This window comes from Schistocerca piceifrons, chromosome 8 (genome assembly GCF_021461385.2).
Source record: "Schistocerca piceifrons isolate TAMUIC-IGC-003096 chromosome 8, iqSchPice1.1, whole genome shotgun sequence".
Lineage (NCBI taxonomy): Eukaryota > Metazoa > Arthropoda > Insecta > Orthoptera > Acrididae > Schistocerca > Schistocerca piceifrons.
Genome location: NC_060145.1, coordinates 269,401,760 through 269,426,043, shown reverse-complemented (window position 1 = coordinate 269,426,043; position 24,284 = coordinate 269,401,760). Strand labels below are relative to the sequence as shown.

The 24,284-nt window shown below is 40.1% G+C and overlaps 1 protein-coding gene across 2 annotated transcripts in view; it reads left to right on the top strand.

Moving 5' to 3' along the window:
- Positions 1 to 24,284, top strand: part of LOC124711930 (protein bric-a-brac 1-like) — a 195,578-nt gene that overhangs the window by 10,383 nt on the left and 160,911 nt on the right. For both annotated transcript variants that reach the window (XM_047242188.1, XM_047242189.1), the window contains exons 2-4: positions 580 to 920; positions 20,255 to 20,551; positions 23,408 to 23,518. In XM_047242188.1, coding sequence (XP_047098144.1) covers positions 768 to 920; positions 20,255 to 20,551; positions 23,408 to 23,518 — 561 coding nt within the window. In that variant the 5' untranslated portion in view covers positions 580 to 767. The remainder of the gene's footprint in view (positions 1 to 579; positions 921 to 20,254; positions 20,552 to 23,407; positions 23,519 to 24,284) is intronic.

Sequence of the window (24,284 nt, the reverse complement as noted above, 5' to 3'; positions counted from 1 at the left end):
CTAACATTACCAAGTCTATTTAAAACAAATCTGATTTCCATCCTGATTGTGGTGCTACTAGGTCCACACATTCGTGACTGGCACTTAGTTTGAATAGACATCATCTTTCAGTTGCAGAAACACGCCTACCAACTTTATCTATCTTGCTCATCTTCTTCATGGTGTTTGTGATTTTTTTCTCTGTCAGTGTATATAAGATATTAATGAATGGAAACATTTTAAATTTGATCTGTCCTTCATTTCATAGGAGGATGCAAAGAACAAAAGTTATATATGTAAGATTTTGGTTTTGTCATGTTTCTTTGAAATGGTAGGTGTTGCTATGAAGTATATACCATGATGTGCCTCCAAGATATTTTGTGTGTGTGTTTTTAGTAACTGCTTTGACTCTGGGTTATCTACTAACTGAACAGACCAGTGAATGAAGAAAAATGAGGGCTCCACATTTGGGATCCTAAATTTTGTGTTACCTGTATTATGCCCTTCACATTGTCGTATAGCATCATTAGTAATTTCTAAAGCAATTTATGCTGTTAAATGATTACAGGCTGGTATCAAGAATTATGTTCATTGTTACAGGTGATTGTATATACTGGCCCTGTCCCTGTCATCACTGACCGCGTAGCTGGAGGCTTTCAGTATCATGCTTGCATCTCAGGCAGTTTTGTGTGAAGTGGAATAGTTATACCACTAACTTGCAAAATGTGTTCCCACGACTTCTTTCCTCGGAACACTTCGTCGACCTCACTCTTGCGTGTGAAGGTCGGATGATAAAGTGTCACAAAGTCGTGCTGTCAGCATGCAGCACATATTTCGAAAAGATGCTTGTGAACAATCCGTGTCAACATCCAATCATATTCATGAAGGACATGAAACACTGGGAGGTGCAAGCACTTGTTGATTTTATGTACAAGGGGGAGGTAAGTACTTTTCTTACTTTGTGGTAGAAAGTGTTTTTCGCTCTTATGTACTATTAGGGAGATAGCATACTTAAAAGGAAAAAAAAATCAGTGACATTTACTGTAAGTCACTGTGCCATTAGGAGCAGTGTGTATTCAGTAGACAGAAAGGGAGGATTGCTGTGGCTTAGTGCCATTAGTAAAAAAGATTTGGTGTCACAGCTGCAGTACCAAGTCCCATTGACTGAAGTGTGATACATATTTTGTAGATAGTAATCAATGTGTGACGGTAAACACAAATGAACTCCGTGCAAAAAAATGGATAAAGAAAATAAATTCACAATTATGGAATTATTGACTGCTTTCCTCATCTTTCAAAGACAATTTTGTTGCAATTTGGTAATTAATTTACTTCATGGTTGGAGGCCCATTGGAAGCATGTGTTTCTTGATTGTGACCATGTGAGCTACTGAACAGGTGCCTTGTTCTGGTATGAGAGCACCTTTTGATTCAATTCAAAGGATATGGTTCCTGCTAAAGAGCTGGTTACTAGTTCGCACATTTTCAAATACCACTCTTGATGGTAACACGAGAGCCCTAACTAAGTCAGTTGCACTTTTCCTGTTGACAGATTCTGCTCATTTTCCCCTTTCGTTGGACTTTCACACCAGCACTAGGCTGTTCTGAGTGTAGTGGTGGATCATGATTTCTTCTAAAGCTACATAACAGCACCAGAAGTCCTTCAGAATGTGCTTTTGATTTTCCCTATTCACAATTTGGAAAACTTCCTTTTTGGCTTTAATGATGTGGAGTCAACAAATGCGTTGGCTTCTTTCTATCTGGACCTTCATATAGGGCATTAGGAACTTCTTGATGCCTACTATTTGACACACACTTGTTTTTATATGGTTGCCTTCTGTCACAGTGTCATTAACTTTGTCAACCATTTGTTTAGAAAAGAACCTCTATCAGGTGTAAAATACATGCCAGATCTTGTGCTCTTCGACCACGTTTAAATTCAGTTACAAAGTAAGACATGGTCTTGGGTGCTAATCCAGAGTATACACGAAATTCTGTCTGAATTTGAGCCATAGTCTGTACTTTTCATGTAAACGGTATGTTCGATGTATTAATCAAAGATTAGGTGTGGTTTGAGTTGCTTGTGTCACTTTGACAATGACTGGTGTGAAATCGGAGAAAAGGTCTCTAATGAATTGAATGTTCATGTGTAAATGACAAAACATATTTGTAAAGAGGGTGTATTACATTGCATTCTAAGAAAAATTGGTCATACCTACTAACGTTCAACAATTCTGTGCAAAAGACATCCTGTTGCACAGTGACACCATATTACATTAGTCTGTCATGTGAGGGCCGAAGATGGTGAAGGATAGGAAAGGCTCACCATGGTTTTTGGCTTTTTGCAGATCCAAAAGAAGTCATAGCCTTAGTTACTAATGAAAGCTGTTACAGAAACAGGATGAATTCAAAAGCAGGATTCCACCTACCAGAAAATTTAGTGTTCTAATGGTATATAAAATCTAGTAATGAGTCAAAATTGTGAATCCCATCACTTGGTCACTCAGATTTTGAAATGGAGAATATAATCATGCTTCTCATCATAACTTGGAGGAAGAGGAGGAGATATAACAAAGCTAGCAGTGGTTGTTAGAAGATGTTTCAGATAATTTGGATGTGATTTTCAAGTATTTCAAGGCTAATCAGAGCTAAAAAAGAGAAAAAACTGAAATACAATATTAAGAAGAATAATTTGTAGAATAATTAAACAGAAGCAACAGCCACTCCAGGAATTGATATTTAGTATGACACAGAAGAGTGATGTATACTACAGTTAGCAAGCAGTAGGCTTGCTACACCAACTGCCTCTGCAGGATACATCATATGAGAAGTCGTTTTAAGGTCGTTTGAAGCATGATCTCTCTCTCTCTCTCTCTCTCTCTCTCTCTCTCTCTCTCTCTATTGAGTCTGTCATCCGAACAGCCTTTTCCAGATGGCAACACCTGCTTGTTGTCTTTTTTGACTTACGTAAAGCATAAGACACGACTTGGCGACATCATATCTTTGCCACATTGTATGAGTGGGGTCTCTGGAGACCACTCCTGATTTTTAACAAAAACTTCCTGTCGCTCCGAAGTTTCCATGTCCGAGTTGGTGACTCCCATAGTTCCATCCATATTCAGGAGAATGGAGTCCCACAGGGCTTTGTATTGAGTGTGTCGCTATTTTTAGTGGCCCTTAACGGTTTAGCAGCAGCTGTCTGGCCCTCCGTCTCGCCTTCTCTGTATGCAGATGACTTCTGCATTTCGTACTGCTGCTCCAGTACTGTTGTTGCTGAGCAGCGCCTCCAGGGAGCCATCCACAAGGCACAGGCATGGGCTCTAGTCCACAGCTTCCAGTTTTCAGCCGCAAAGTCGTGTGTCATGCACTTCTGTCGGCATCGCACCATTCATCCAGAACCCACACTTTACCTTAATGGCGATCCACTGTAGTGGAGACATATCAATTCCTAGGACTGGCTTTCGAAGCACGATTGACTTGGCTCCTTCGTCTTGGTCAGCTTAAGCAGAAGTGCTGGCAGCACCTCAACGTCCCCCGTTGCCTGAACAACACCAATTGGGGTGCAGATCAGTGTACGCCGCTCCTGCTCTACAGAGCCCTTGTTCAATCCCGAATTGACTATGGGAGTGTGGTTTATGGTTCGGCAGCACCTTCAGCATTGCATTTACTCAACCCTGTGCACCACTGTGGGGTTCGATTAGCGACAGGAGCTTTTAGAATGAGTCTGGTGACCAGTGTACTGGTGGAGGCTGGTGTCCCTCCACTGCAGATCAGAAGTGCGCAACTGCTCACCAGTTACGGAGCAAACATTCATAGTTCCCCTGAGCATCCGAATTACCGCCTCCTTTTCCCGCCGGTGGCAGTCCATCTCCCGTATCGGCGGCCCAGATCAGGGCTAAAGATTGCAGTTTCCATGCGGTCCCTTCTCTCCCAAACTGGAGTCCTTCCCTGTACCACCTCTACTTGCGGTCCGTTCACTTATGCCTCCATAGTGTACGCCTCGGCCGCAGCTTTGTCTGGACCTTTTGCATGGCCCTAAGGACTCCGTTAACCTGGCTGTTCTCTGCTGTCACTTCCTCTTGATTCTGGATGTGTTCCGGGGCTCTGAAGTGGATTACACTGACGGCTCAATGGCTGATGGTCACATAGGCTTTGCATTTGTTCATGGAGGACATATTGTACAGCACTCCTTGCCAGTTGGCTGCAGTGTTTTCACTGCAGAGCTGGTGGACATATCTCATGTTCTTGAGTACATCTGCTTGTGCCCTGGCGTGTCATTTCCCTTGTGTACTGACTCATTGAGCAGCCTACTAGCTGTCAACCAGTGCTGCCCTCGCCACCGTCTGGTAGCGTCCATTCAGGAGTCCATCTATGCCCTGGAACAGTCCTGCCGTTCTGTGGTGTTTGTGTGGACCCCAGGACACACCAGAATCCCCAGCAATGAACTTGCCAACAGGTTGGCCAAACAGGCGACGCAGAAACACCTTCTGGAGATAGGCATCTCTGAAGCTGACCTGCGTTCTGTCTAACACCGCAGGGTTTTCCGGCTTTGGGAGACGGAATGGCATAACAGCACGCACAACAAACTGCGTGTCATTAAGGAGACTATGAATGTGTGGAAGTCTTCCATGCAGGCATCTTCCAGGGAATCAGTTGTCTTCTGCCGGCTCCACATTAGCCATACGTGGCTAACGCATGGTTACCTACTCCATCACGAGGACCCACCTCAGGGTCGCTGTGGCTCCCAAATGTCAGTCATCCACCTCTTGCTGGACTGCCCACTTTTAGCCGCTCTGCGGCAGACTTTTAACTTTTCTAGCACCCTGGCTTCGTGGTTGGGCCACAATGCCTTTACAGCAGCTTCAGTTTTATGTTTCACCCGTGAGAGTGGATTTTATACTGCTATGTAATTTTTAGTGCATGTCCTTTGTCCCTCTGTGTCCTCCACCCTAGTGCTTTTAGGGTGGAGGCTTTAATGTGTTGTACAGTGGCTGGCTTTCCCTTTTTATTCTCGTGGTTGGCCAGCCACTGCAATCTGCTTTCATGTTTTACTCTCTTCTGTTTCTAGCGTCTGTTGTTTTCTTGTCCTCTTTTGGTCCTTTTGGTGTTCGTTGCTTTCCCTTCGTTCTTGTTGCTTTTTCTTCCTTTCCGTTTTGTGTTATATGTTTCGTCCATTTTATTCTCACACTTGTGGCATTGTTTTATTAGGAACAAGGGACCGATGACCTCGTAGTTTGGTCCCTTCTCCTGCTTTCAAACCAACCCACCAACCATCTCTCTCTCTCCCCCTCCCCCTCCCCCTCCCCCTCCCCTCCCCCTCCCCTCCCCCTCCCCCTCCCCTCCCCCTCCCCCTCCCCCTCCCCTCCCCCTCCCCCTCCCCCACCCCTCCCCCTCCCCCTCCCCCTCCCCCACCCCTCCCCCACCCCCCCCCCCCCCTCCCCCCTCCGCCCTCCCCCCTCCCCCCTCCCCCCTCCCCCCTCCCCCCTCCCCCTCTCTCTCTCTCTCTCTCTCTCTCTGTGTGTGTGTGTGTGTGTGTGTGTGTGTGTGTGTGTGTGTGTGTGTGTGTGAGGGCGTGCCTACAAACAGTGTTTGTGATTTCACATTGTTATTGTATCATGAATGTATTTCTTAAATGTATTGGAAGTGGATGAGCAGCAGCAGCATAGAGGTGTTCCTGCGTGCCGGCTTTTAAGAGTAAAAAGCCATGAAAAACTGACAGAGAAGTTGTAACATAGGATCAGTAGACTGCCTATTGGAAGGTATATATAAATAGGCATCACAGAATTCATTATGTTCAGGGAAGAGTTTGCCCAACCATTTGTTGTGAATTAATTACTATAAACTACTATTGAAGCTGATGAGTTTTCCACCATGATTTACACACTTAGTTGAGTGAAGTGAAGTGACTGTGGGGTTGTCGAGATTACTTGGGGTTCCGAGCAGTTTCCATATAACAGTAAGTTAAATGTGAGCCTCCTTGTATATGTATGTGACCTGAAGGTAAACAACTGTTCTTTGAAGACTATTGAAAACCTCAATTAAGAAAATTTTGCTAAACGTCACCATACAATAAAATGGTGTGAAATTTGGAAGCTAGTCCAGTGAGGTTGACTGTTCTTGTGCTGGTGCATCAGCCATTCGCTCGATATTTGAAGGGAATGTCTACAAGTAACCTTATAAAACTATGTTAGCTATATTTATTAAGTTAGTTATACTTCAGATTTGCCCAGCACAATTGAAATAGGCCCAACACTTTTCCAGTTAGCCGTACATTTTGACACTTTAATTGCTCTTTGCTTTATTTCCATGGCTGTCTAAGTGGCTTCTAAATGTGCTCTAAGTTATGATCTCAGTACAGAGATTGTTACCAAAACATGATGACTTGGAGTTGTATTCCCAGCACTGGACATACCCATTGTTGTATATGCACCAATATTCACCAGTGGTATCACTCTATAAAATATCTATTCTGTAAATGTTTCCAGTGCTAAAGGATGAGATATTCGTGTTGCTCTTAAGAAACAACAGTATTATTTGCATAGCTTGTGCTTCAGTTGAAAGGCAGAGTGAGTTGTTTCAGTGGTTAGCAAGCAGTTGAAAGGAGAATGGTTAAAGTCTCCATATGTCCATCCAGATTCAGTTTTTCTTGTGTCCCTAAATGCTTCTTTTGAGAAGGCCGTCCTATATTTCGCGTCTAATCTAAACTTGGGCTCCTCATCCAATTACCTAGTTATTAAAAAGACATTGTACTCCAGTTTTACAGTAAATGAAACCTGCATCCTCGTTGCTTGGATTTTCTGAAATGCAGATTGTGGTAGACTCACTAATAATTTAGATGGAACAGGTCCACAGCCTTGAAAAACTTCTTGAAAGAAATGTTTCCTTCATTTGTTATTCATTCTCTCTCTCTCTCTCTCTCTCTCTCTCTCTCTCTCTCTCTCTCTCTCTCTCTCTCTCTCTCTTCTCCCCCCCCCCCCCCCCCCTCAAATTTTTCCCCTCCCCACCCACATGATGATTTTCGAACAAAATGTTTAACCTGTTAACTTTATATGTTTTGGGTTACAGGCATATAAATTCATGGGCAGTCCCTGATTGGCCAGGTTCGAGAGCTCACAGCTTTTATGACAATAATTATCGCGAGTAACTCATTGGCAGTTACAGATGTTTGGCTTGGCTGCTTCAGTTAGGTGTGTTAGTGAAAGACATTGATGGTCTTTGACATTGTAAAGCTGACAGTGAACATGTTTATGATTATTCCTATTGACCTTAAGTATTTCTTTAGTATGGAGAAGAGTGTAATCTCCATCTCAGCCAAATATGTAGAAATGTGAGGGATGTTCGGTAAAAAGTTGCAGTTTTCATGTAGCATGAGAAGTGGTGAGGGGACAGAACAGTTGCTACACTGATTCACAGTTGATCAGCGTGTTGGGAGCTGAAATAGTAAGAAAGCCACAATGCTTTTTATTTACCTAGAGTAGCCATTCAAAATCAGCATTCAATTTGAAAAAATGTCAAATCTGTTTTGCAGTACAATTTTAAAATCTCAGAGCTACTGATAGCTGTCGTGAAAACTGTGCTGTGGACAAACTGAACATGATTATTACAGGTGTTGTGCATCTGTGGTGTCATTTTTTCAAGAGCAGGGCCATTCATGATGAAAAGAAAAGTGACCATCTGTCTGTGGTCAGTAATGAAATGGTACAGAAACTTGGTGGCAGCAACAACTACTACAGCAAAGTGAAATCGGACTTCCACAGTATCTCAGCTGTGGGCTAATTTCCTGTAGATTACTTGAAGTGTTTTGTGTGAGACTAAAATTACAGACACTCAAATTCTGTATACGTTGCGTTTTGTAATTATTTTCTCACAACCTCTAAACTCAATAGATGACTTCTTCTCAAGACTTTTTTTGTTGTGATGTGAAAGGAGAAGCCTACTGAACAAAACAATGACTGGTTGTGAGCCATTGATTTTCTTTGTGAACAATAGGAACAATACTCAGTTGTGTGGGGTCATACTGCCTAGTCAGACAAAAAAGGGGGGGGGGGGGGACTTATGGCGGCACATTAAACTTTTTTTCAGCTAGAATGGTTATGGCTACCTTATCTTGGGATGGTAAAGGAATATTCTTTGTGGATTTTATGGAACATAGAAACAGTTGATTCTGGAGCGTAATATTATACAGTAAGAAAACTGAGAAGAGCTACCCAAAACAAGTAGCATACTCTTTTGTGTTCCAGTGTCACATTATTTTCACTACAACGTTTGGTGACACTGGCAAAAAAAGGAATTGTTGCCTCAGTTTGAATGAGACATTTTGGACATCCACCTTACAGTCCAGACATGGTTCTAAATTGTGAAACTAGAAAAAGAATTACTAGAGAGCTTATTTTAAATACTGCAAAATTTGCATTCATCACATCTGTGGGGACTGTTGTTTGTCTACTGAGTAAAGACTGGCACAGTTACAGTCGTTGAGAGCTATGGTGTGGAAATAGCACAGAAATTGTTTACATGTGCTGCAAATCTTTAAACACACTGGAGTCAATTGAAAAAGCAGTACTGTCATAAGACTGCACTCACTGATTTTGAGAACATGTGGCATAATCTATACACCAAGCAATAGCTTGTTCCAGATAGACATTACAAGGCCGCATGCAAAAGACATACTGTATGCACTGTCAGTTGTCTAGTTACATTCCAATAGCTGGTGTCTATGTGCAAATCCTGACCCCATGAACCATGGACCTTGCCGTTGGTGGGGAGGCTTGCATGCCTCAGCGATACAGATAGCCGTACCGTAGGTGCAACCACAACGGAGGGGTATCTGTTGAGAGGCCAGACAAACGTGTGGTTCCTGAAGAGGGGCAGCAGCCTTTTCAGTAGTTGCAAGGGCAACAGTCTGGATGATTGACTGATCTGGCCTTGTAACAATAACCAAAACGGCCTTGCTGTGCTGGTACTGCGAACGGCTGAAAGCAAGGGGAAACTACAGCCGTAATTTTTCCCGAGGGCATGCAGCTTTACTGTATGATTACATGATGATGGCGTCCTCTTGGGTAAAATATTCTGGAGGTAAAATAGTCCCCCATTCGGATCTCCGGGCGGGGACTACTCAAGAGGATGTCGTTATCAGGAGAAAGAAAACTGGCGTTCTACGGGTCGGAGCGTGGAATGTCAGATCCCTTAATCGGGCAGGTAGGTTAGAAAATTTAAAAAGGGAAATGGATAGGTTGAAGTTAGATATAGTGGGAATTAGTGAAGTTCGGTGGCAGGAGGAACAAGACTTCTGGTCAGGTGACTACAGGGTTATAAACACAAAATCAAATAGGGGTAATGCAGGAGTAGGTTTAATAATGAATAGGAAAATAAGAATGCGGGTAAGCTACTACAAACAGCATAGTGAACGCATTATTGTGGCCAAGATAGATACGAAGCCCACACCTACTACAGTAGTACAAGTTCATATGCCAACTGGCTCTGCAGATGACGAAGAAATTGAAGAAATGTATGATGAAATAAAAGAAATTATTCAGATTGTGAAGGGAGACGAAAATTTAATAGTCATGGGTGACTGGAATTCGAGTGTAGGAAAAGGGAGAGAAGGAAACATAGTAGGTGAATATGGATTGGGGGACAGAAATGAAAGAGGAAGCCGCCTGGTAGAATTTTGCACAGAGCACAACATAATCATAACTAACACTTGGTTTAAGAATCATGAAAGAAGGTTGTATACATGGAAGAACCCTGGAGATACTAAAAGGTATCAGATAGATTATATAATGGTAAGACAGAGATTTAGGAACCAGGTTTTAAATTGTAAGACATTTCCAGGGGCAGATGTGGACTCTGACCACAATCTATTGGTTATGACCTGTAGATTAAAACTGAAGAAACTGCAAAAAGGTGGGAATTTAAGGAGATGGGACCTGGATAAACTAAAAGAACCAGAGGTTGTACAGAGATTCAGGGAGAGCATAAGGGAGCAATTGACAGGAATGGGGGAAATAAATACAGTAGAAGAAGAATGGGTAGCTTTGAGGGATGAAGTAGTGAAGGCAGCAGAGGATCAAGTAGGTAAAAAGACGAGGGCTAGTAGAAATCCTTGGGTAACAGAAGAGATACTGAATTTAATTGATAAAAGGAGAGAATACAATAATGCAATAAGTGAAGCAGGCAAAAAGGAATACAAACGTCTCAAAAATGAGATCGACAGGAAGTGCAAAATGGCTAAGCAGGGATGGCTAGAGGACAAATGTAAGGATGTAGAGGCCTATCTCACTAGGGGTAAGATAGATACCGCCTACAGGAAAATTAAAGAGACCTTTCGAGATAAGAGAATGACTTGTATGAATATCAAGAGCTCAGATGGAAACCCAGTTCTAAGCAAAGAAGGGAAAGCAGAAAGGTGGAAGGAGTATATAGAGGGTCTATACAAGGGCGATGTACTTAAGGACAATACTATGGAAATGGAAGAGGATGTAGATGAAGATGAAATGGGAGATATGATACTGCGTGAAGAGTTTGACAGAGCACTGAAAGACCTGACTCGAAACAAGGCCCTGGGAGTAGACAACATTCCATTGGAACTACTGACGGCCTTGGGAGAGCCAGTCCTGACAAAACTCTACCATCTGGTGAGCAAGGTGTACGAAACAGGTGAAATACCCTCCGACTTTAAGAAGAATATAATAATTCCAATCCCAAAGAAAGCAGGTGTTGACAGATGTGAAAATTACTGAACTATCAGCTTAATAAGTCACAGCTGCAAAATACTAACACGAATTCTTTACAGACGAATGGAAAAACTAGTAGAAGCCAACCTCGGGGAAGATCAGTTTGGATTCCGTAGAAACACTGGAACACGTGAGGCAATACTGACCTTACGACTTATCTTAGAAGAAAGATTAAGGAAAGACAAACCTACGTTTCTAGCATTTGTAGACTTAGAGAAAGCTTTTGACAATGTTGACTGGAATACTCTCTTTCAAATTCTAAAGGTGGCCGGGGTAAAATACAGGGAGCGAAAGGCTATTTACAATTTGTACAGAAACCAGATGGCAGTTATAAGAGTCGAGGGGCATGAAAGGGAAGCAGTGGTTGGGAAGGGAGTAAGACAGGGTTGTAGCCTGTCGCCGATGTTGTTCAATCTGTATATTGAGCAAGCAGTAAAGGAAACAAAAGAAAAATTCGGAGTAGGTATTAAAATTCATGGAGAAGAAATAAAAACTTTGAGGTTCGCCGATGACATTGTAATTCTGTCAGAGACAGCAAAGGACTTGGAAGAGCAGTTGAATGGAATGGACAGTGTCTTGAAAGGAGGTTATAAGATGAACATCAACAAAAGCAAAACAAGGATAATGGAATGTAGTCTAATTAAGTCGGGTGATGCTGAGGGGAATTAGATTAGGAAATGAGGCACTGAAAGTAGTAAAGGAGTTTTGCTATTTGGGGAGCAAAATAACTGATGATGGTCGAAGTAGAGAGGATATAAAATGTAGGCTGGCAATGGCAAGGAAAGCGTTTCTGAAGAAGAGAAATTTGTTAACATCCAGTATTGATTTAAGTGTCAGGAAGTCATTTCTGAAAGTATTCGTATGGAGTGTAGCCATGTATGGAAGTGAAACATGGACGATAAATAGTTTGGACAAGAAGAGAATAGAAGCTTTCGAAATGTGGTGCTACAGAAGAATGCTGAAGATTAGATGGGTAGATCACATAACTAATGAGGAAGTATTGAATAGGATTGGGGAGAAGAGAAGTTTGTGGCACAACTTGACCAGAAGAAGGTAGGACATGTTCTGAGGCATCAAGGGATCACCAATTTAGTATTGGAGGGCAGCGTGGAGGGTAAAAATCGTAGGGGGAGACCAAGAGATGAATACACTAAGCAGATTCAGAAGGATGTAGGTTGCAGTAGGTACTGGGAGATGAAAAAGCTTGCACAGGATAGAGTAGCATGGAGAGCTGCATCAAACCAGTCTCAGGACTGAAGACCACAACAACAACAACATGTGCAAACCATTAACAATGCTTAAAACATAATGTAAGAAAATTAATAGGAAGGTGTCAGTTTATATGGATGTTTCTGAATGAGAGCTGCATTCTGGATAGCCCTTGTATATCTTCTCTTAGTCCTTCAGAAATTATCACTTCATTATATTGAGAGGTATTGTATCTCTATCAAATGATATGCACTTTCTTCTTTGTAATTGAAAGCACAGAATTTGGCATAGTGCAGCATTTAATTTTTGTTAAAAACAGAATTCTTCTTCCTCCTTCTGAAACGTTCTGCTTAAGCTGGTTGTTTATAGCCACTTTCGAACTTCTCTTTTCTCCCAGTCTATGGTTCAGCATCTCCTCCCACTGCAGTCCTCATTAGTACACATTATCCTTCACTTGGCCTTTTCATCTTGTTCATGGTCTTCCACGTGGTCTTTGTCCAGATTCTATCTATTCGAGGGCCACTTCTAGAAGTCCGGTGTTCTAGATACTATAATTTCTTTGAAATCACTTATCAGATGTCGGTCAGTGTAACTGTTGATTTTCATCTCTCTGATTTAAAATTGTAGCAGCAGAAGTTACTGTGGTTTCATAGGGAAAAATTATCAACATATCTATAGTTAAAATTGCTACTATGAGTGTCTATATTTCAATTGAGAAAAACTTTCTTTCAATTCATCTTTTGTATAAGGAATGATAAAAGTGTAAACAATTCTGGTAATATGTGAGTGTAACAGCTTAAATGATTCATCCTCTGCACTGGGGAGGAATGGAGAATCAATGATTTGGTATTCATGAGAAATTTGTGTATGTCACCTCACTCAGATTTTAGTAAAAATTGCGTAGTATTCACACCAACTGTACGTATGTTTAGTTTAAGTGCAGTTAGAATCAGAAACTAGGACTCAGCTTATTTGAAGAATATAATTCCCTTCAAGAAACTGAGGAAACACACATGATCACTTGAAGCAAAAGTGTTCAATTGTCTATGGATCTATCTCAGTTGTTACTTTGCATGCAACTTCTTTATGCACAAGTTTAGTTTTTGGATGCATAAGTTTTTGTAATTGTGTGTGGAAGTGGTTTTATGTACACCAGTGTGAAGTTAAATGCTTTAAGAGGAAATTACTTGTGCTAAAGAGGGAGACGTTACAATCACAGAAGTACATACACCTTTGGCTTCTATGGAAAGAAGTTGTAGTTTCTTTAGCATCAATACTTACACTTTTAAACAGCAAAAGTGGTCAAAATACACTGCCTACCTGTGTGCAAAAGAGAGAGAGGAAAGCATGGCATGCAGAAGGCAAGCTGAAAATGGAATGAGACTTTGTGGGTTGTGAGGGCATATGATGTTACTTCAGCAAAGAACCTGGCAGTATGAGCCCTGTTATCAGTGTGACATTGCACCCTCTGTGGCTTGGTGCATGGAATGATTTGGTTGTCATGAAACAGCTGTTTTCTCGTGAGACAAGCTGCTGTTCTTGATATCCAGGATACTGGCACTGATATTGTGGTATTGACACCTCACACGTTCTGTTGGGGACAGAACTGTGGATCTTATGGACCACGGGAGTACCTCAACATCGTGCAGATAGCTCATAGTTATGCTGTGTGTGGACAAGCATTTACGTGTTGAAAACGAGCACTATGGAACAGGCATGAGAGAGGTAACACATGAGGACCCAGGACATCCGTGATATACTGTTCTGCACCAGAATCCCCTCAATCACTACCATATGTGACCTGAAGTTGCACCTGATAGTTTCCCACACTAAGAGGCTTGAGAAACACAGCTGCGCCTTTTCAAAACTTTGCAAGAATGCGAATTTTTCCCAGGTCGCTGATGTACTGACTGATGATGGTCAGCTGGGATAGTGCAGAACTATGATTTTGTCATTGAAGGCAGAGTGATGCCGTTCGCAGCAGTCCATGTTTGCCGGTCAGGCTCCTTTCTAAACACAGCCATTTGTGTTGTGGTGTAAATGATAGTATACATGTGGGGTGTTAAATCCCTGCTTCAGCTGCTGTTAGTCTCCAATCAATGGTGCGGGATAATACACAATGTTTCATGATGTGCCTGGTGCCCAATAAGGTAATTCTCCCTTGTGAGGGTCAGATGTGGTCATTTGGAAGCTGGATGATGAGTATGCCTGCTCTCACATTCCCATGCAGTGCCATACCACATCTGAATGCCCCACAAATCTGGATATTGCAAGATTCGACGATGATGGCAAATGGACACCCACAATGAGGCTCAGGTGTGGCATCTCTGGTGTCCCTCATTGATCATTTAACGTCTAACACTGTTCACACCCCTAATATACCCTACCAAGTATTGTAATGACAACTAAACACAATCAGTGCTAATGCACACTGGTGGCCGTTCTACAAGGTGATTATAATTAAAAGTGCAGCTACTCGCTGAGGTCCAGTGTGAGCTGTAATTATCGTATGGCAGCGAAACTTAGTAGATACGCCAATGTGTTACTGCGAAACTGATTTAAACAGGAAAAAAGATTGTTCTAATTTTGGCCTCCAGCTGCAAATCTGGCACTATGAATGCAACAAAAACATATGGGAATGTTTCCGTACATGGATTACGAATAGAATGTGGGAGGAAAAAGGTCAGGCAAGTGAGAGAGACATGATGTTGATTTTATTATTAGCTACTGATCACACAATTTGTTCAATATGAGCAGTGACGATGAGATGTTGGGTCCATAAAACAACATGATCAACAGTTGTGTACAGCTGTTCTGTTGGAATGTGAGCAAAGTGTTGCTGTATACTTCACCACTCATCAGGTAGAGACTGGACATGTCCTTGGTAAACACTTTATTTTAGATAAACCCAGAGCCAAAAGGCGCATGGATTCAGATCAGGCGATCTTGCAGCCCAGGCATCTGAAACCCTCTGGAGATAACATGTTTGTGGAAGTTTGCATTAAGCAGATCTCCCAGTGGGCAAGTGACATGAGGTGGTGCCACATCTCGCATGGAAAGTGTGGTTATCACACAGTTGACTCTTCCAAAGCAAGAATCACATGCTGTACAAGAACGTTTCTATAATGTGCAGATGTCACAGCGCACCTGACAGGCCCTATGGGTGTATTTTCTTCAAAGAAAAATGGATGGTGAATAAAGTTGCTTGTGAATCCACCCCACAGTCATGCACAGCATCTGCAATGCCCTTCATGCACAACAGACACTTTAACAGTACCCCACATTTGGCAGTTTTGTGTGTTCACTACACCCTGTGGTGTAAAACATGCTTTGTCACTCCATAAAATGTTGCCTGGCCACATTTTGTCAACTTTGATTCATGCCAGAAACTGAAGAGGAAAGTCAGAATGTTGCTGTGGATCATGAGGTTTCAGCTGCTGCACTGCCTGGGTCTTGTATGGATACCAGTGTAAATTAAACTGTAAAACTTTACGTACTGTTGATCATGGAATTGTCAGTTCTTGTGACACTGCACAAGCACTATCATTAGCCAGGGCACTTGCTGCATGATCAGTTACAAAAGTAACCTAACGAATAACTTCCACTGGTATAGGACACCTTGCTCTTCTAGGTGCCACAGCTAGCTCACTCGTGTTTTTTAATTTCATTATCATCTTCTTAAACAGTTTAATGGCAGCAGGCCTCTCCTCCAGCTTTTCAGTCGGCGACACTCTCAATGCAGTACTATAACTGCTGCCGTTCACGTAAATAGTTTCACTAACAACGGATGGTATTTCTTCTTGATAGCCGTACTGTTCACTCATGTTATGGCTTGTCAAATGATAGTGTAGATGTCATGGATTTGCACCTGGTGGCCAGAGTTGGAACTAATTTGTTTTCCGGTATAAACTGATTCCGCTTTAACACTTTAGCGTAGCTACTAAGGTTCACTGCAATACTATAATTACAGCCCACACTGGACCTCCGTGAGTGGCTGCACTTTAATTATAGCCAACCAGTACTTGTCACAAAGAACTGCAGCTCTAATCCTTTACATAACCATCTGTGGTATGTACTTGCACGAAATCACAATAGACTTCTGACTGTGTCTTCGAGATGCTTCTTTTTTTCACAGGCAGTGTATTACTGTTGAAAATAAATAGAGAAAAGTAATTTCTCAACTTTCGTCTCACAAATTCTATTTTGGAATAGTTGTTCATATTTAGATATATTACTTTAAGATATGTACAACACTATGGTGGCAGTGGTTAAAACAGTGGACTCAATCACATTAGGGAGAATCATGCTTCAAATCTCTCTCCAGCCATCAAGATTTTGTGTTTTCCTTAAGTCATTTATGACAAATGCATCTTTGAAAGAGAACACAGCTGACTACCTCCCTGAATCTGATCTTGTGCTCAGTTCCCATTGATCTCATGGTAAAAAGAACATTAGCCAACAGTATTTCTCCCTACAATGAAGAAGGTGTACTGTATGCTTAAACTATTCTCCCTTTGCTGTTCTGTCAGGAGGAATATCGAATGTAGTTATCTGTTCCATCTTCCTTGCTGTTTTTCTTTCATGTCCCCACCTTCTCCTGTTCTGGTCGTTTGCTCCAAAATATCTTAAATGTCAGTGGAGCAAGAAATAGCTGAAACAGAGATTTCACGTGAAACATAATATTATGGGGAATTGTGTAAAACAATATGTAATGTTTTGAGACACTGGTACTACATTGGAAACTATAAAGCTGTTAACTACACTACATAGCTGTGCAAGATTTTTGTTCAGTTGGAAGAATAAAAATGGTGAGATGTGGCTATTACAAAATAGTTCGCATGTATTCATGCAAAGCTATTGGTTTACTTATACCCTGTTGCACCATTTGGCATAAGATTAGTTTTGTGGCCACAAAATTTTTGAAATAACTGTTGTAGTGTCTAGTGCGGCTTAGAGCTATGCCCTCTGAAATGCTTATAAATACCTGTCAGGTTATGAAGAATGGTAATGAAGTGGGGCAGGAAGATGGAAGGACTGTACAGTTCATTATGAATGAAAAAGTTATATTGGCATGCTGAATAAAAGATAAGAACAGTAGAGGTTATCATATATGAAACAAAAATAACTATTTTAGATATACATGTAAAATGTTAAGACTCTTTGCAGGACTGCAGCTGTCAGTATGTTGGCAGTTGCTGAAGATCCTGCTGCATTCCCACAACTTGTTTGAGAGTGGTGGTGAAAGTAAAAATGATTAAATTAATAATAATGTTTGGATGACAGTAGTAGCAGTATTTTCATTTGTTTGCATCTGTAATGATGTAGTGGAAGTCACCCTCCCATATAATGAAACAGTTAAAATCCTGAAATGTACCAGTGCCAGCTGTGACAGCTCCATACCAGCTGAACCTTTGAAATGATGTAAAAGGATATTTGAGTAGTTTTTAAAGAAATCTCTTAAGACTGGAAAGTGCATTGCAATACATTTACTACATGTGTATCATGACAATCATTGTGATTTAATTTAATGGTCAGTAAATGTCCTTACACTAAATATTGAGCCAGACTAGTTTGAGGTTGCTGCAGGGGCACATAAAATTGAAATTTAGACATTTTGTTGATGATATGCATCAGAAGGCACCATCCATCACATGAAACACCTCACAAGCATATTTTGTGTTGGCTGATTCTGTCAGGACAACACAAGAATGAACTGATTGTTTTTATTTTTTTCCACTGCTTGTTGTTTTTTTGTAAACACAACTTTAGGTTAGAGACTTCGATATCTGATATAAATTAAATCATATTCATGAAATAAAATTAAATGCATGTCAGACTAATCAGTCACCTTGAACAGCATTAAAAAGTGGAATGAAATTATAAGACAATTCAGTGAAGTCAGTAATGTTTATTATAATTTAAGAACATTTAGTGATGGTCTTTATCAAGGCCTGAAAATCTCTACTGGTAAAAAAAGTGAAATCTGTAATTAACATTAAATATGAATTTTTTAAATTAATGGTTATGGCCTGAAACCAAAGAAAGAAAGTTGGAATATCTGCCAGAAATCTTTGGAGAAGTGACTAAGTGGGGAGGAAATGGAAACACTTAAAAATGGAGAGAAAATACTGGTGGTGTTTAGAGTATTAGAAGCAGAAAATGTCACAAAAATTAAGAACTGTGGGAAAGTAGTAAAAACAGAAGCTTTTGCTGAAGTGAATACCTAGCATTGAACTATAATTAGATAAGATGAAAATACCAGGTGGAAAATTATCGGGAAACAACCAAGACAATGCAAAGACTGAATTATGATAAAATACAGAAAAACTGGGAATACAAGAGATGAATTTTTCTTTACTCATTTACTTGTCGCGGGACAACAAATAACTTTCAGAAAAGTAGTTTACAATAAAAAGCTGTAGTTGCATCGGAAGATGTATTTTAGAAAGAGAAAGTATTGAAAGTAGAATTTCAAGAGTAACTGGATAACTGAAGAGAGAAACATGCAAAAGATATAGTACATGAAAAAAGCAAGCAGATGGATGTACACTCTTAAGGCAGTATCATGAAACAGGTAACTTCTACTGCCATTATTTCTGCTGCTACTGTGAGCAGTTTTGGCCTCTGCTTCTGTTGCTGCATTGTGGTGATAGTGGAGTTGCTTTGGAAAATGCTGCTCAATCATTGGAATACAACGATTTTGCAATAGAAGATGTGATATTAAGAGAAGATATTAAAAACCGCAATTGTAGAAGATTTTTTTTTATTGCCTCATTTTGTTCCATCTCAAAGATTTGAGTGGAAAAATTTGAAACATGATCCCATACATTGACAAATGGAAAGTGCCAAAGACCACTCTTTTCTGGACATCACACATTTAGCCAAATAATTTGTGAAGTTCATAAGGACTTGATCTCAAACAATTGAATCAATAATAATTATGTCATAGATGTGACACAACTTGGTGGTAAGAAATTTATGCACAAGACTGTAGTATTTGTTGTCATGGAAAATATCTGTGAAGTTACAGAAGTACAGTTTCAGTTAATCTGTTTTCAAATTAGAGCATTACTTGAAGTTATTGGAATGAAGTTCTGTAGCCATCTTTTTGAAAGTACTTGAATCACCTGTCAGCATCCAGAAACTATCTGATGCTGATATTGAAAACAAGACTGACTCACGAAAGAGTGAATTTTGTTTTTCATTTCAGCCTTCAAGTTCTGCAAAATTTTATACTATTAATTATTAGGTTTGTGTTTTACTGTAATGTGATCAGTGTCTGCTATTTTTTTATCTCTCTTGAAGTACAGTTAGAAGTTAACAATTTGTAACTTATTAATTCACCTGCGATTACCCTAAATCGATTAAGATAAATGCTAGATACATGACTATGAGAAGAACTTCGCCTATATCCTTTCCAGTTATTAATTCAGCTTGAACATGTGCCTCTTCTCGAATGGTACTGAGTGGCTGTTAAATACAAGTCTTCCTGTCACTTGACGAAACAGATTTTGGTGTGATCCAGCATCATCTCACTTATTCTTTGCTGCATTCAATTTCCTGCTGTATATCACTATTTGATACCAATACTAGGTCCTCTGATCAGTAGGCTCTTTGTAGGGTACTGCTAGTGGGTCTCCTATACTTCCTTACCAGCTAATTCCCACCCCCTTCCCACTTTTTTCCTTCCCCTTATAATTTTTGTCTTCCTTCTACATGAGATTGACTCCCTTCTTTAGTGAAGCATTGAACTGTAAGCTTCCTTCAGTATCTCACCTGTTACGTCACAAGAAAACTTCAATTTCTTGCTGTTTTTACTTGAACTCCCAGTTTCCTGTATGATTGCAGAGGGTCTTCTATATTGTTATGCCTCTTTTTTTTCTTCCATTTATGACTCTGAAGGGTGGTAGCATGTGGTGGATTTTATGTGACATTTGTGGTAGTGCTCTTATTTCTGGATGCCAAAGCTCATTTAATTTCTGAATATGTATTATTTGCCCGATCATAGACTTTATCTCAAGGTGTTGTCATAACCGTCCAGACTAAGTAATTTGTAGTTGTATGGTGATCCACATAAATGCTTTCCACATTAGTTGTAGCTTGGCTGTTACTGTTTTCTCTGTTAGGAAGGCACACACTTCTGTTTTGGAAGGTTGGTATTTATCTGTATTCTCAAGTGCTTTTGCAGTGATACTGCTATTTGTGGACATGAAAGCTGGTATTCCTTAAGTTAAAAAAATCACTTTTCAAAAACTTTTTTGTTAGTAAAATATTTGGCCAACATTAAACTTCAGGTAAGCTGCAATCAACATGTTTGATATTTTTCCCCAGGTGAATGTGAGTCAGGATGAATTGAATTCACTATTGGAGGCAGCCGAAGCATTGCAGATACGGGGGCTGTGTGGGTCTGATCAGTCAACTTCGACAGCAGCAGCTGTGCCTCGTTCCAATCCTCCCCAGGATTCTGGGTCTGTGTCAACTGCAACACCAAGTGACCGGGACTCACCACCAGCAAAGAGGCCTCGTAGGTCGGCGGATGAGGATGACAGTGGAGGAACTGGTCCAGTGCTAGACAGCGGACTGACAGAGAGAGAAAGGAGTAGCAATGGTGCTGCTGCGTGTGAGAAGGTGAGTGGAAAGCCGGATAACATTGTGATATTGCATTTTGTTTCCATAATTTGAGACACAAGTCATATTTCTCGCCAGTTTGAGTTGTATTAATATATGCAACATGCAGTCAATGCAATAAGTCTGTTGAGAATTTTCATGATAGATGAAGTGGAGAGGATATTTTGAACAGATGCTTTTAGAAAGTTTTACTTTGACCCACATCTGTATATAAATGTCAAGTTGGATACTGTGCAGATTATCACATCACTCACTTCCCAGCCAGTGTTCCTCTCACCTGTTTTACATTACTGTGTGTATTTCAACCCCCCCCCCCCCCCCCCCCTTCCCGCTCCCCCACATACACACACCACACACTTATCCTTGCTTTAAACTCCTCATGAGGTTCCATGACAGGCATTGGTGTACTGCACCTCTTACTGATATGAGATCTGATAGATGAGAGTGGTAGCTCTGCTATACATGGGAGAATGTGCTGTTTGGGCAGTTATTTGGTAAGTGTTATCTTTGATGAGTTGTGAAAGCCAGATGATATTATCCTGAACAGTCTTGTATGAGCTTTTACTGATGTAAGACTCCTATAGAGTATATTTTGGTAGATTTTCCATGGTCTTTTGATCACTATTGTTATTGCAGTGTTGCAAATTCAGGCTTTTATCATATTTCTAAATATTAAATGAATGTGCAAGATGAAAAATGAGAATTCAAGATCTTCTGTTGGTTTCTGCAGCTGTTAAATTTTTATACACACATTTAGGTGTACAAAGATCATCAGAAAATTATTATGAAATTCAGGTAGATCTGCAGTGATATAAAATGTTTAACATACAGCAAGGTAAAATTTGAAAACAAATTGAAAAAGTTTCTCCTTGACAACTCCTTCTATTCTGTAGAAGAATTTCTACGTTTGTAATGTGTAAAAGGTGGTGGGTAGGAATTGCTAACTCAATCTGTATGTCTTGTTTTCATTTTGTGTGTGTGTGTGTGTGTGTGTGTGGGGGGGGGGGGGTTAATTATATGGTGATGCTTAGAGTATAAATAGATATAAAATTTAATTTGCAACATGAATGTAAAATGACTCATTCCACATCTTGATGATTTATTGTGCAAAATGAACCATGGAACATAAAAGTAACTAACAAACTAATTTAGTATCAGACAGATGACCCTGAACAGAAACAAATTTTGTGTGTTGCTTGTAAGTACTCGAAACCACCAGTTATGAACTGCTGTAATTTGACACAACATCCATGTACAGGGGGGCCTTAAGCCAGTTGTCAAAAATGCATTTTGTGCAATAAAGCTAAACAGAAGTTGACCTAACTTTGGAAATGAAATGTTCATCCATCTTCTATTCACTGTTCAAGTCTTCATAAATTAATTCTGTCGTATCATAAGCAAAGTAGAGACCAGACTCCACAGCTCACTGATTTTGATAAGTTATGACGGCCTGGTCAGACTCGTTTAGAAAGTAACTCTTGTGAAAGATTTTAGGTCACTGCACTTCAGTTTCCAAAAACATATGGGTCAAAGCTCATGACAGGATCCATTTCGGACTAGGTGGATTCAGTAGAACCCTAAAAATTAGAATCATCAGACAGTGGAAAGTTCAGGATGCAATGTAATAATATTATGAAAAGGAAAGTTGCTACTCACAATATAGAGATGGTGAGCCGCGCAGGTAAGCACAACAAAAATACTGTCACAAATAAGCTTGTGGCCAGCAAGGCCTTCATCAAAATACACACACACACACACACACACACACACACACACACACACACACACACCGTAATGACTGTATAACATATTTTTTCACACTCTCCTTTTCAAACTCCCTAAAAGCAGATAACGTATTTTGGAGGAAGAACCAAGAAAAACACGCACAATCGTAATGTTCACTGAAGATCAAACACGTCTCCCAAAGTTCAGAGTCACATGCACTGATAACCATTATCTCCTCGTTCACAATAAAATTTATTATATTTTGTATTATACAAGTTTCAAGACAACTTACATTCTCCTGCCAAAGAATAAAAGATATCGCAAGAAGTGGGTTTCTCACCGACATGTCTGGGAGCTAACTGATCTGAGCACAAGCCTGATACCACATGACAAATGTCCCAATTAGCATCCTGAAACATATCCGAAATGGAATGAAATCATCAATTCTTTATTTTCTAGGAAACTGATATGTTGCACGCCTGGTATGTAAAAATAAAATGTCTTTATGTTTGAGGATTGTAATAAATTTACCTGGTCTGAAACTGAACTTGCATGATGAGATATTACCTCAGTTTTATGGATAGGCACACACAGTTTTGTGTGTGTGTGTGTAATAACAATAAAGGAAAAGAACAGTCAGTTGAGAATCAACCACCCTTAGAAGCATGTGTCTTATCAGAGAATAGGAAGAAATTTTTCAGCATTCAGAAAGAGCAATTAAATGTGCTGTTAACAGATATTGTAAACAAACAGACCCTCACCACCAAATCAGGTTAAAATAACATGACAGAGCTAAATCAAGGACATGAACATGCTGTCAACAGTGTTGATGTAAATTTTTACTGCAGAGAATTGAGGTTCAAAATTAATGTTGATTTATTGATGTCAGTAATCCAAATACTTTAGATTTTGTTATTACATTGCAAGTATATTCATAAAAAGTTCAATCAACCTCTAAATTAGCCATGTCACTTTTCGAGCTGTGATACACTGTTCATGTAAACATAGAAATGTAAGCTATTATGTTGCCAGTTCTCTTGGCAGAAGCCTATAGTAGTGGTGGCTTGTGTGTTGTTCACTTACTGATTGCTTCATTGTTATAGTCAAGTATTTTTGTTTGTTCCTTTACAGAAGGACATAAAACAAGACATAAAGCAAGAGCCAGACACGGACGATAACTTTGCAGAAACAGAAGTTGATGATGAGAGACAAGATGATCATTACGCCAATCATGAACCTCAGGTACTATTTTTGAGATTCTATGTCAGCTTATAGGTCATCACTTTAATGATGGATGTTAATTAAAGCACCTGGAACAGCGTTGTCATGTGTTAGCAGCCTTGGAAAACAACAGCTTTTAATTCAGACTCCTACAGTAGCAAATATTTTAAACTTTGCTTGTTGTTTGCTAATGTTGATAAGATTTGATTGGAACATCTGACAGGTAATTATACAGCAGAGCTTGAAATTTGGTTTTATAGTATAGTTGAGTAGGATTGCCTAGAGTTATTAATATGCTGTTTTTAGTCATTCACCAACTTAATGTTCCCAACTTGACTAGGACGACGTATTGAGACATTGTTGTTTTGTGTACAGTTACAATTGGACATAGTCTTGCATATACACAGCTATTTCCTGTTATATATTTCAGGTTTGCTCAACATGAGTCGTAGATTGATACTTCTGTTAAAAAAGGCCTATAACGTCCATTCCTCTCCTGTACATTGTAATTTGTCATTAATAAGTGTAACTGGCTGCTGGTGATGCAATTAATTGCACTTCTTTTCATGAGATGCTGTGTTAGGTTTAATTTCAGTACTTATATATAATCTCATCTGCCAGTGACTAAGAAATGACTTTGCTCTCTGCTCAGGGAACGCTGTTGTCATATTCTTAGTGGCAATACCGTGACAATGCTTAATACTCCATGTGAGAATTGGACAGAAAATATTTATGAACAAATTGCATAAAAATATATCAATCCCATTTGTATCTTCCATTAACTGTA